The sequence below is a fragment of the Muscardinus avellanarius genome, assembly GCF_963383645.1.
Source record: "Muscardinus avellanarius genome assembly, chromosome: 4".
Taxonomy (NCBI): domain Eukaryota; kingdom Metazoa; phylum Chordata; class Mammalia; order Rodentia; family Gliridae; genus Muscardinus; species Muscardinus avellanarius.
Genome location: NC_137789.1, coordinates 128,037,545 through 128,050,490, shown reverse-complemented (window position 1 = coordinate 128,050,490; position 12,946 = coordinate 128,037,545). Strand labels below are relative to the sequence as shown.

Sequence of the window (12,946 nt, the reverse complement as noted above, 5' to 3'; positions counted from 1 at the left end):
TAAAATATTTCCAAATGCTATATCTGAAGGTATATTAATATTCCAACTAGAAATCCTAAAAATTAACAACAATAAAGGCAAACAATACCCTTTAGAGATAGGTAAAAGACTAACATAAATAATGAATCTCCAAAGATAACCAATCTTAGTTGTCTGTTGGATGGAAAATCTTGTTTCTCTGGTTCTGGAGTGTGTTACCTATTTCTTCTTTGTAGTTAATCTCTTTGAGTATTTTCTCTAGTGCTGGTTTTGAAGACATAAATTCCTTCAGTTTCTGTTTGTCATGGAAGCTTCTTATTTCCCTATCTAATTTGATAGAAAGTTTTGCTGGGTAGGAAATTTTTGGCTGGAAGTTGTTTTCTTTCAGAGTTTGGAATATGTTACTCCAAGCCCTTCTGGCTCTCATAACTTGATTTGGGAAGTCTGGAGTGATTCTAATTGGTTTGCCTCTGAATGTCACTTGGCCCTTTGCTTTTGTTGCCTTTAAGATTCTCTGCTTGGCTTCCACATTGGTCATTTTGACAATTATGTGGCGTGGGGATCCTCTTCTCCGATCCTGTCTAAAGGGAGTTCTATAAGTTTCCTGGACCTGTGTATCGACCTCTTGCTCTATGTCTGGAAAATTTTCTGCTATTACTTCCTTGAAGAGATTGTTGATCCCTTTGGTTTCACTTTCTTTTCCCTCCTCTATTCCAATTATTCTTAGGTTAGCTCTCTTAAAATGGGCCCATATTTCTTCAATATCAGATTCCTGCTGTCGGATAATTTTTTCTAGATTAGAAACTATGCGTTTATTTTTGGTTTGCTCATCTTCTAAGAGTGAGATTCTGTTCTCCATGTGTTCTAATCGGTTGTTTGTGCTTTGAATTGAGGCCTTTACTTCATTGATTGCATCCTTTATCTCTTTTTGGCTCTCTCTGAGTTCTTTTCGAAGCACCTCTATTATTTCTACAGTTATTTTTCTGATTTGATCTTCTAGAAATCTCTGATTTTCAGTTTTATCGGGTTCTGATGTTGTGGGGTTGTGGGCATTTATTGCTCCAGTATTATTCCTCTTTCCCATGATTTCGGATGTTTGTGCCTTCTCTGGGTTCTTCCCTTGGGTCACTATGACTTCACTTAAGGTGTTCTGGATCTCGAGTCAGTAGTATCTCAGACCCCACTATTCCTTTACTGGGTTTTATCATAGAGTCTCCGACCCAGAGAGTCTATAGAGGCTGCTTTAGACTGTGGGGGGTGCCAGGTTGCACGTTCTCCTATGGTGTGATATCTCTGCCACCGCCCCTCCCCCACTGGGTCAAGTCCCATGGAGTACAGTACTGGGATTTCTCCTCTGTGGCCCACAATTTGACTCACTGTTCTTGAGTACGCAGATGTAATTGTACTGGCCTCGCTGAATTCGGTGCTGCTGCCGCCGGTGGCAATATGGTGCCGCTGCTACGCCCTCGGCTGTGGGGCTGGTGTTTTTCTTCTTGGTTTTGATTTCCACTCTGAATCCCTGCAGTGTGTGCTGAGCTCGGCCACTGGGAGCTTTAGATGCTCTCTGCGCGGAGAAATCCTGCCTGGCTGTTCCGCAGTGGCTCACCTCGGCTTGCTGTAGCTGCCCGTGAATTCGCCGGTGCCGCTGGCAGTATGGCGCTGCTGCTGCGTCTGCCGCGTCCTCAGGCGTGAGGCCTGTTATCTCCTCTGTGGCTCTGTTCTCAGTCCGCTTTCTCTCTGGAGCCTGGTGATTTTTTGTTTCACTGGCGATGGTGTTTTCTGACTATGAAAGGCGCTGATTTTGTGGTAATGGAGATTTGTTGTTAGCGGGGCTCTTAAGCCCCGCTTTTCTCGGTCGCCATCTTCCCGGAAGTCCTTTATAATTTCTTTATAACTTGCCTTTCTGTGTCTGTTGTTTCTAGGACACAACCATAATATTATCTCTGTCATCTGTGTTATATGACAACAAGGAATTCCCCAACCCAGAGACCTTTGACTCTGGACACTTTCTGGATTGGAATGGCAAATTTAAGAAAAGCAACTACTTTGTGCCTTTCTCATTAGGGAACAAGATGTATTTTGGGGGTTAACTGTAACTTACCTGATAGTCCTCTGGTGTTGTTAGATTTGCCACTTGTACTTGGTGAGGAGCACCCTCTAGTGCCCATGCTCTTTCCCTGTTCATGATAAAACCTCATTGCTGGGCCAGATTAGTGATTTTTTTTTTTTTTTTTTTTTTTTTGGTGTTGACCCAGTGTTTAGACATTGATATATCTAAAATATAGTTTTATTGAATTATATCTCTATACATATCACTGGGGTACCTAAGATTTCTTTCTAGAAGGCAAAACTTATTTAGACTTTCCTTACCTACCACATGAAAGGCATCTCACTCTTCAGTATTATTGGAGTTCTTTGTTTTGTAGCTCACCACCAAGGGAAGCAGATGAGTGGCTTATGTATTGTATGACTAATCCTATGAAGGAGGCAAGCACAGATACTTGGAGCAGAGGTGCTTATAGGTAAGAGATTGCCAGCTTCTTCCCTGTCATCTTACTTGAGGCATAAAATGGAGTAAGCAACATTCTAATAGTATAAATGACACTTGAGCTGTCTCAAAATGAGAATGAGGAAAGGGAAGAAGAAAAGGCAGGGTACTTTTTTAAGGAGCAAAACTATAGGAGAAGGACATTTGTTTTCAGTCATGAATGTTAAAAATGACCAGATCACTGGATGTGATAACACATGCCTTTGATTTCAGTATCTGGGAGGCTGAGACAGGAAGACTGCAAGTTTAACATAAGGCACAGAAATGTAGTGTTAGTCTCAGTAACCTAAGGAGACCCTGTTTCTAAATAAACAAACAAACAAACAAATAAATAAATAAATATGGTTGGGTTTCAGCTCAGAGGTAATATACCCCTTGGGTTTAATAACCAGTACTTAAAAAAAAAAAGCCAGATAGTCAAGAGTCATGGAAGCATTGCACAGGTGGCAAGATACCCCACAATGATCAAAGAATCTGCTTTTCTTCTAATCATGATCATCTGTCTTGGATATTGGATCTTCATAACTGCAATGTGTGTGCTGGGTCTTTGTTTTGTGACTTTCAGACTAGTCATATTAAATAAACATTAATTAATTATCATTAAATTGTACTGTGTAGTTAATATAAGTGAAAAAAATTAATTTGTTGAGCCTGTCCATATTTCTTTAAGGAAAATTAGGAAGCTTCCAGAATGATGTGAAATATCAAAACATGCTTCCCAGATACATCATTTTCCATACCACCATGATAAGTCAGAGAAGATGTTTCTGGCCCTTTATACAGGGCAGTTGATTTAAATAAAGGCTGGTCATGGGAACTGAGTGGTAGGGAGGCTGGTGGAAGGCAGGAAGTTGTACATACCAGGGCTATAGTTCCTGCATGATGGCCTCACTTGATTGAAGGTAGTGTGGACATCATGGTCATCCAGATCACACCATACAGGGACCAATATAATAGTTGTAATATCAGGGAAATTATAGTTTCTGTATGATACTTAGAGCAGAACTTCTAGAGGATCTGTGTGCCAATGTAAAGAACAACCTGTTTGCTCTTATATTTGCCAACACTACCAATAAAGTATTTCTATGCTCTAATCAAGAAGATAAAAGGTACATGATGCAGTTTTAATTTGCCCATTTTATAGTTAAGCTTTTTTCTTGTTTAATGACCACTTTCATTTCTTCCCCTGTTTCTGTAAAATCATTTATAATATTTCTATTAACCTAAGGGTTTTTCTGGTATATTATTTCATAGAAAAAAAAGTAAATTGTAGAAAGCACATGCAGCATGAGCCAAGCTTTATAAAAATCCATGTCAATTCCTCATATATGTGTATATGTAGCCTATGTTAATATATAGGATCTGTATTCTGAACAAATGTCTCACTATACACTCGAGTGTGCACTGGTGTGTATGCTCATCTAGGCTCTGATATATTAAAGTGTATAACCAAGTGTCTTCTTCTGGAAGATAAACTTAGCTAATGAGTGATGTTACCTCTTTTTTCAACCTCTTTGGAGCATCGCAATACAACATAATAAGATTCAGAGTCATAGAAGCATGCATGAATTTATTTCATACAATGAAAGGCATAAGGAAAGAGAAGTAATTACTAGCATTTTATGAGTATTAGGCATTCAGTGGTGGGTATTCTGGTGATAAAATGAGGGTAATGATTTCAGGTCCACATCATCAACTTACCATCACATTTATGAATATTGGAACTGAGTGAGGTGTTCCAGGGACATTTGATCTTGTTCAAGGAGAGAAAAAGAATACTCAGAACATATAATGAGCAATATGGGAACAAAAATTATACTTGATTCAAAATTGACAACATAGAATATAACAAGTATCTCAAATATTTATTTTGCACTAGCAGTAACACCAAAGCAGAGAATGAAGCCAATGTTCATTCCTTCCTTCTGCTGATCCTTGCTATTACTCCATCTAGACTGAAGTTTTTCCTTGACATTGTTTCTCACTTTCAAATATAAATATACAATAACTCTAGGCAACAGCCAAAGAGCTTTCTACCTTCTTCCCTTTCCCCCTCTCTATACTTATCATTATGAAGACATAAATGTCCTCCCTGGGAATCCATTTTCTTTCCTTTACTACTTTTTAAAAATTACTTATTGGTGCATTATATTCATACATCATATTGTGGTTGAAAAAAAAACTTGTGTAGACATACATGTACACATCACCAATTTAACCCCTACCCAATTCCCACCCCATTCCCTCGCCACACCTCCTTCCCTTGCTTGGCTTAGTGGTTGGCTTTGATATGTTTAAGTACATTGTGTGTTTTAGAGAATTTCCTTCTTCCCCTCTCATTTAGGTTGTCTTGTTTGCTCCTCTATAGAATTTCTTTTTCATCTAGAGTTCTTCCTATGATCCATTTCTCCTTCGCTTTCACATATTAAGGAAAGCATCTTATTTCTTATTTTTTGTGACTGACTAATCTTCTTAGGATAATGTCCTCCAGTTCCATCCATTCCCCTGAAAAAAAAGTAATTGAGTTTTTTTAATGGCTGAGTAAAATTCCATTGTGTACATATCCCAGAGTTTTAAATCCATTCATCTATTGATGGACATCTTGGCTTGGTTCCACAGTTTAGCTATGGTGAATTGTGCAGCTATGAACATAGATACACATGAATTACTTTGGTTGTTTGGTTTCCTTTCTTTTGGGTAGATACCCAGAAGTGGTATTGCTGCATCAAATGGTGGATTGGTTCCCATTCATCTGAGGATTCTCCATACTGTTTTCCAAAGTGGTGGCACTAATTTGCAATCCCACCAACAATATTTTAGAGTTTCCACTTCTCCACATCCTCACCAGCATTTGTTGTTGTTTGTGTTTTGAATGATTGCCATTCTAGTTGGAGTTAGGTGAAATCTCAGGGTGGTTTTGATTTTCTTCTCTCTGATTGCCAGTGATGTTGAGCATTTTTTTCATGCATTTATTGGCCATTTAAATTTCTTCTTTCATGAAGTGTCTATTTAGTTTGCTTGCCTATTTTGTTATTAGTGTTGAGTTTCTTGAGTTCTCTGTATATTCTAGATATTAGTCCTCTATGAGAACTATACGTAGCAAAAGTCTTCTCTCATTCTATTGGCTCTCAGTTTAGGTTGTTGCCAGTTTCCTTTGCTGAACAGAAGCTTTTCAGTTTCATGCAATCCCACGTATTGATTCACCTTTTAATTTGTTGTGCCTTTGGGATCTTGTTGAGAAAGTGTTTATCTGTGCCTATGTGTTGCAGTGTTGGACCTATGCCCTCTTCAAGGAGCTTCAAGGTCTCTGGTTTGATTTCCAAGTCTTTGATCCATCTTGAATTGACTCTTGTGCAGGGTGAGAAAGTGGGATTAATTTCCAATTTTCTGCATATGGTTAACCAGTTTTGCCAACACCATTTGTTGAAGAGGCTATCTTTTTTCCAGTGTATGTTTTTGGCCCCTTTGTCAAAAATCAACTGGCTGAAAGTGTGTGGACTTGTTTCTGGGTCTTCTATTCTGCTCCATTGGTCTATGTATCTGGGTTTTTTTTTTTTTTTTTTTTTTTTTTTTTTGCCAGTCCCATTCTGTTTTTATTACAATGGCTTTGTAGTATAGTTTAAAGTCAGGTATTGTGATTCCTCCTGCATGATTTTGTTGCTGAGAACTAATTTGGCTATTCTGGGGTTTTGTTATTCCAAATAAATGTAAGGACTGATTTTTCTATGTCTGTGATGAATGATCTTGGTAGTTTAATGGGCATTGTATTGAATCTGTAGATCACTTTTGGGAGCATGGTTATTTTAATGATATTTATTCTGCCAATCCATGAACATGAAAGATCTTTCCATCTTCTAAGATCTTCTTCGATTTTTTTTTCAATGTTTTATAATTTTCTTTGTAGAGGTCTTTTACCACCTTGGTTACGTTTATTCCTAAGTTTTTATTTTTCTGTGGGCGATCTTCAGTGGAAGTGTTTTCTGAATTTCTTTTTCAGTGGATTTATGGTTGGTGTACAGGAAAGCTTCTGATTTTTTAAGTTTGATTTTGTATCCAGGCACTTTGCCAAATTTGTTGATCAGTTCTATAAGCCTTTTGGTTGAATTTGTTGGGTTTTCTAAATATAGTACCATGTCATCTGCAAATAGTGAAAGTTTGAGTTCTTCTTTTCCTATTTGTACTCCTTTGATTTCCTTTTCTTGCCTTATTGCTCTGGCTAGAGTCTCTAGTACTATATTGAAGAGTAGTGGTGATAATGGACATCCTTGTCTCAATCCTGTTTTTGGGGGGAATTCTTGAAGTTTTTCCCCATTTAATATGATGTTGGCAGTGGGTTTATTGTAGATTGCCTTTATGATGTTGAGATATGTTTCTTCTATTCCTATTCTCTGCAGTGTTTTTATTATAAAGGATGTTGAATTTTATCAAATGCTTTTCAGCATCTATTGAAATGGTCATGTGATTTTTGTCTTTGATTCTGTTTATGATGAATTACATGGATTGATTTTCATATGTTGAACCAGCCTTGAGTCCCTGGGATGAACCCTACCTGGTCATGGTGTATGATTTTCTTGATGTGGTTTTGAATGCGTGTTGCTAGTATTTTAATATCTTTGCATCCTAGTTCATCAGAAATATAGGCCTGTAGTTTTCCTTCCTTGAACTGTCTTTATTCAGTTTGGGGATTAGTGTGATGTTGGCTTCAGAGAATGTATTTGGGAGAGTCCCAGTTTTTTCTATTTCATGAAATAGTTTGAGTAGTATTGGGGTTAGCACTTCTAGAAAGGTTTTATAGAATTCACTTGGGAAACGATTTGGTCCTGAGCTTTTCTTTGATGGTAAGCTCTTTATTGCTGTTTCAATTTCTTTGATCGTTATTGGTTGGTTTAAGTGTTCTATATCTTCTGGACTCAGTTTAGGAAGGTTGTATTTATATAGAAAGTTGTCACTTTCCTCCAGATTTTCCATTTTGTTGGAGTATAGTTTTTCAAAGTAGTTTCTGATAATCCTCTGGATTTCTACACTGTCAGTAGTAATGTCTCCTTTTTCATCCCTTATCTTCATAATTTGGGTTAATTCTCTCTTTTTTTAGTTAGGTTGGCTACTGGTTTATCTATCTTGTTAATTTTTTTAAAAAACGCACTTTTGCCGGGCGTGGTGGCGCACACTTGTAATCCCCGCGCTTGGGAGGCAGAAACAGGAGGATCGCGCAGGTTCGAAGCCAGCACCGCGCGCTGGCTTAGGAGACCCTGTTTCCAAATAAAAATGTAAAAATAGGTCTGGGAGTGTAGCCCGGAGGTAGAAGGGCTTCCAGGAACCCCAGTACCACCAAAAAAAAAAAAAAAAAAAAAACAACAACAAAAAAAAAAAAACGCACTTTTGGTTTTGTTGATTTCCTATATTGCTTTTTATTCTCTATTTTGTTAATTTCTGCTCTAATTTTAATAATTTCCTGTCTTCTACTGGCTTTGGGGTTCAATTGTTCCTGTTTTTCAAGGGCTTTGAGGTGTGTCATTAGGTTATTTATTTGAAGATTTTCTGTTTTTCTTATGTGAGCACTCAGTGCTCTAAGTTTTCCTCTTAATACTGCCTTCAAAGTGTCCCAGAGGTTTTGATATGTTGTATCTTTATTTTCATTTGTTTCTAGAAATTTCTTGATTTCACCTCTTATATCTTCTATGACCCATTCTTCATTCAGAAGTATGGTGTTCAGTCTCCACATATTTATGTTGTTTCTCTGGGTCTTCTTATAGTTGATTTCTAGTTTCATTCCATTATGGTCTGAAATGACACAGGGAAGTGTGTAACATTTTTTAATTTTCTAGTGCCCATTTTGTGTCCCAGGATGTGATCTATTTTGGAGAAGGTTCTGTGAGCAGCTGAGAAAAATGTAAACTCTGCTGTGGTTGGGTGAAATATTCTGTATGTGTCCATCAGGTCTATTTGATTAATGGTATTCTTTAGTTCTGAGGCATCTTTACTGACCTTTTTTCTGGAATATTGGTCTAATGTTGTGAGAAGTATGTTGAAATCTCCCAGCATTATTGTATTGGGATTTATGTGTGACTCCATGTCACAAAGAGTTTCATTTCTGAAAGTAGCTGCACGTATGTTTGGGGCATAGATGTTGATTATTGTTATTTCCTCTTGCTGGATTAATCCTTTTACCAGTAAAATATGACCTTCTTTGTCATGTTAAAACCAGTGCCAGGCCTGCCCTGATAAAACCCCATACCAGCTGGGCATGGTGGCTCACGCTTGTAATCCCTGAACTTGGAAGGCAGAGACAGGAGGATCGCACTGGTTCGAAGCCAGCCTCACTGGCTTAAGAGACCCTGTTCCCAAATTTTAAAAAAATATAAAAATAGGTCTGGGAGTATAGCCCAGAGGTAGAAGGGTTTCCAAGAACCCCAATACCACCAAACAAACAAACAAACAAACAAACAAAAAGTACCAAGGAGAGCAACAAGATCCTCACCCCTTGGCTGGTACCTACATATTGAGAGTTTGGAACCACAATAAATAGGCAACAAAGGCACTACCACCATTACCTTTATCAAAACTCTGGCATTGTGGGGAAGAGCAGAATTCCTCTGTTGAGGGAAGAACAGGAAAGCCTGCATAGGATTCTTCCTCTAATGTCGAAACTACAACAGTACAAAAATGGTGCACTTGCATCAAACCTGGCTATAAAACCCCATCTAAGACCAAAATAGCAGTGATGAAAAAGTGTCAACATCAGCAATCATCAGAGAATTATTCATCAAAGCCACAAGGAGAAATTAGCTCACCCCAGTAAGAATGGAGTTTGTCAAAAAGGCAATAAATATAATCCTTGCTAGGATGTGCAGAAAAAGGTGCCCTTGTAAACTGTTGGTGGGCATTTTATATAGTACTCATTGTGGTAAACACATGGAGGGTCCCCTAAAAGTAAAAATAGAACTGGAGTATGATCTAGCAAACCCACTATTCCAATGGAATTTAAATCAGTATTTCAAAGAGGCACCTGCACTGTCATGCTTATTGAAGCATTTTTCACAGTATCCATGAGTTGCAAACAGCTAAGTGCTCATTACCTTAGAAATGGATGAAGAATTTGGGCATGGACCGAGCATGGTGGCACACGCATGTAATCCCCGCGCTTGGGAGATGGAGTCAGGAGGATCATGCAGGTTCAAAGCCAGCCGCAGCTGGCTTGAGTGTGGGGAGCCATTAAGGTCTTCCCCTTATCTTTACTAAAAGCATACTTCTGACTGTCCTCCGCCCAGAGTCAACAAGGTTTGGAGCCATGGAAGCTTCAAGGTTACTAATGCTAATGACGCTATTGTTCTGTCTGAGCTAAGGCTAGGTTTGTAATGTTTGTGACCACAGGGTATTGTTTGACCTGCCCGGACTTTGGAATTTTTCCCTCCAGGGTAACCTAAAGCTAAAAACTATAAATAAAACAAGAGAAGAAGCCCCAGTGTCAGCCAGTAGAGATATCAACCTGGGAGTTGACTGGCGATCCTTCCATGCTTAGGAATAAATAATATTTGGAATTTAATTATTAAGAGTTATATTATTTCATCCTCACTCCTCTCTTTGGAACCCGTACTTTTGCCGGCTGGATCCAGCACTTAAGAGACCCTGTTTCCAAAATAAAATAGGTCTGGGAGTGTAGCCCAGAGGTAGAAGGGCTTCTAGGAACCCCATACCACCAAAAAGAAGAAGAAGAAGAAAGAAGAAGAAGAAGAAGAAGAAGAAGAAGAAGAAGAAGAAGAAGAAGAAGAAGAAGAAGAAGAAGAAGAAGAAGAAGGAGAAGAAGAAGGAGGAGGAGGAGAAGGAGAAGGAGGAGGAGGAGGAGGAGGAGGAGGAGGAGGAGGAGGAGGAGAAGGAGAAGGAGAAGGAGAAGGAGGAGAAGGAGAAGGAGAAGGAGAAGAAAAGAAGCCGGGCGTGGTGGTGCACACTTGTAATCCCAGCATTCGGGAGGCTGAGACTGGGGGATCAAAGTTCACAGACAGCCTCAGCTACTTAGTGAGGCCCTCCACAACTCAGTGAGACCCTGTCTCAAAATAAAGAATAAAAAATAGAGCAGGGGGTGTAGCTCATAGGTCAAATGCCCCTGGGTTCCATCCCCAGACCCACACACACAAAAAAAGGATGAAGAAAATATGTTACTTGTATAGAATGAAATACTATTCAGACATGAAAAGTGAAATCATATCATTTTCAATAGGGATAAGAGCAGAAAGCATATGTATGGTTGTCTTATTCACGTAAAATATATCATATATATATATATATATATATATATATATCAAATATGTGTGTGTATATATATACATATATATACTAAATATATATATATACATATATATATATATTAAAGGTGATCTCATAGAAATTGAGAGTACAATAGAGGTGACTAGACACTGGGGAGAGTAGACTGAAGGAAGGGAAGAAAATGATTGACCAATAGTTCTAATCTTCACATAGATAGTTGTACAAAGTTCTGGTATGCTACTCCACAGTAGGGTGTTTACTCATAATGATAATGTACTGTATATTTCAAAAATCTAGAAGAAAGAGTGTTAAACGCTTTCATCAAAAAGAAGTAAAAAATATTTTCAAAGATGAGTAACCTGAATTAAAAAGTATACAATGCATGCATATATCAGAGTATTACATAATATCCCACAAACTATATAATTTTTAAACATTAATTACTAAAAATAAATATTAGTTGCTTTAAAATCACTTTATATTATCCTATTACCTTGTTTTCCTAACATGCTACTTAGTAGAAAAAGATGAATTTGTGCAAAACTTATGTATGATAAGCCCAGTTATTTTTTTTAATGTACCATTAATTACATCAAATTTGTGTTTAGGATATGTTATGTTAGAATATATAGCAACGCACCCATGCATGTGCAGACACGTGTGCATCTAGGCACTATTTTATTACCTTAAATTGACTGAAAAAGCAGCTTTCTCTGGAAGACAAGATTAGAAAGGGTAATGAGCTAAGTTCCTTCTCAGCAGGGACATGAATTCTAACCTTAATGTTTATTCCTCCATCTGAGTGATCCTTAAAATATTTTTCTACAAATTGGAGCAATTGTTTTCCTGGAACAAATCCATACCTTCCGTAACTCTGGCTGACAAGCAGCTAAAGACCTCATCTACCCTCTTTCAAACCTTTACAATCTCTGTGCTTATCAGTATTAGGATAAGAATGTCCTTTTAGGTATTTCTTTTCTTTATAATATGAATTATGCTTAAAAATGAAGGTCTGAAAATGGGTTAGAATCAATCATGTTTATTATTAAGATCTCAGTTGTGAAAATGTAAAGATTGTGGTGTTTGAAAGTGGTAATCTATTAATAGCTCAGCATTAGGTAAGTATTCGCACATAGGTAGGTCGACACCAGTGACATCAAGCATGAAGAATGAAAGGCATATTTGTGCAGCGAACCAGACAACTCTCCTGAAGGAGGAAGGCTGTTCTCTCCATCTTCAGCGATTAGGATGATGTGACAGAACAGTTCAGAGAAGGCATCTCTGATTCGGGAAGGAGGTGGACGATGTTCCAAAGAAGATTGCAGACAGCGGCACAACAGCAGCCAGACAGTCTGCTCTTCTTTAGACAGGAACGAAGCAGACCTGGTATGATGGTGGCAATGAAAGAAGTCCATTGTTGACTGGGCTGGTATCAAGATCCTTTGGGTCAACCAGAGATTTCAGTTTAAAGTTCTGTAAAATGGTGGTAAGGAATAAAAACAGCTCCATGCGTGCCAGTCCCTCTCCCACACATATACGTTTTCCTAAAAATAATAATACAAAAAAGAATTTAGTTACTATTTGTGTGCAACTGTGACCATGGCAAGCAGTGTGTGTCTCCCTGGCACACTGAGAATGCACAGTAATTCTTTGATGAATGAATGGATGGAAGGGTGGACGGATGGATGCATGGAGGAGTACAAGAATAAACAGACAATTACATGGGGAAATGAATGAAGAAAAGGGCTTTTCTATATATAGCAGGTTATTTATTAAACATATTATCAATTTGTGCAAATCCAAGTTCATGCAAACACTTTGCTAAGTATTCCGTCATTAAACATTAATCTTGATCATTTCAAGTTCCAGTTGGTACTTTTCCTCAAACACATCTACCCTGCCTATGCTTCCTGTCCTCAGTCTACTGCTCCATAAAATTTTATTCCATCTTTCACACCCTGTGTTCACAGATTTTATCAATCTGAAACACTCTAAAGTTTGAAGTGTTATGTCCTGCTATGCTATTTGCCAAAGATGCACTTTTCATATACAATATTTGACCCAGGTCAAATTTTGTTTCCACTTTCCACTCTGTATGACTCCTCTTCAAGCAAAGTAGATTGACCTCACTAGTTTTCCTGCACATCACAGTCATAT

General features: G+C 38.1%; 1 protein-coding gene and 1 pseudogene across 2 annotated transcripts in view; one reads left to right on the top strand and one right to left on the bottom strand.

Annotated features, from left to right (window-relative positions):
• Window positions 1–2,069, top strand: part of LOC308261938 (cytochrome P450 2C25-like) — a 39,760-nt pseudogene extending 37,691 nt beyond the window's left edge. The window contains exon 9 of the transcript in view: window positions 1,902–2,069. The product of the transcript in view is annotated as a cytochrome P450 2C25-like (transcript). The remainder of the gene's footprint in view (window positions 1–1,901) is intronic.
• Window positions 2,070–12,151: 10,082 nt separating this feature from the next.
• LOC308261937 (uncharacterized protein) overlaps window positions 12,152–12,946 on the bottom strand; it is a gene marked incomplete at both ends in the record, with an annotated part of 85,352 nt that continues 84,557 nt past the window's right edge. Inside the window, one exon of the mRNA XM_080694124.1 lies at window positions 12,152–12,333. Coding sequence (XP_080550250.1) covers window positions 12,152–12,333 — 182 coding nt within the window. The remainder of the gene's footprint in view (window positions 12,334–12,946) is intronic.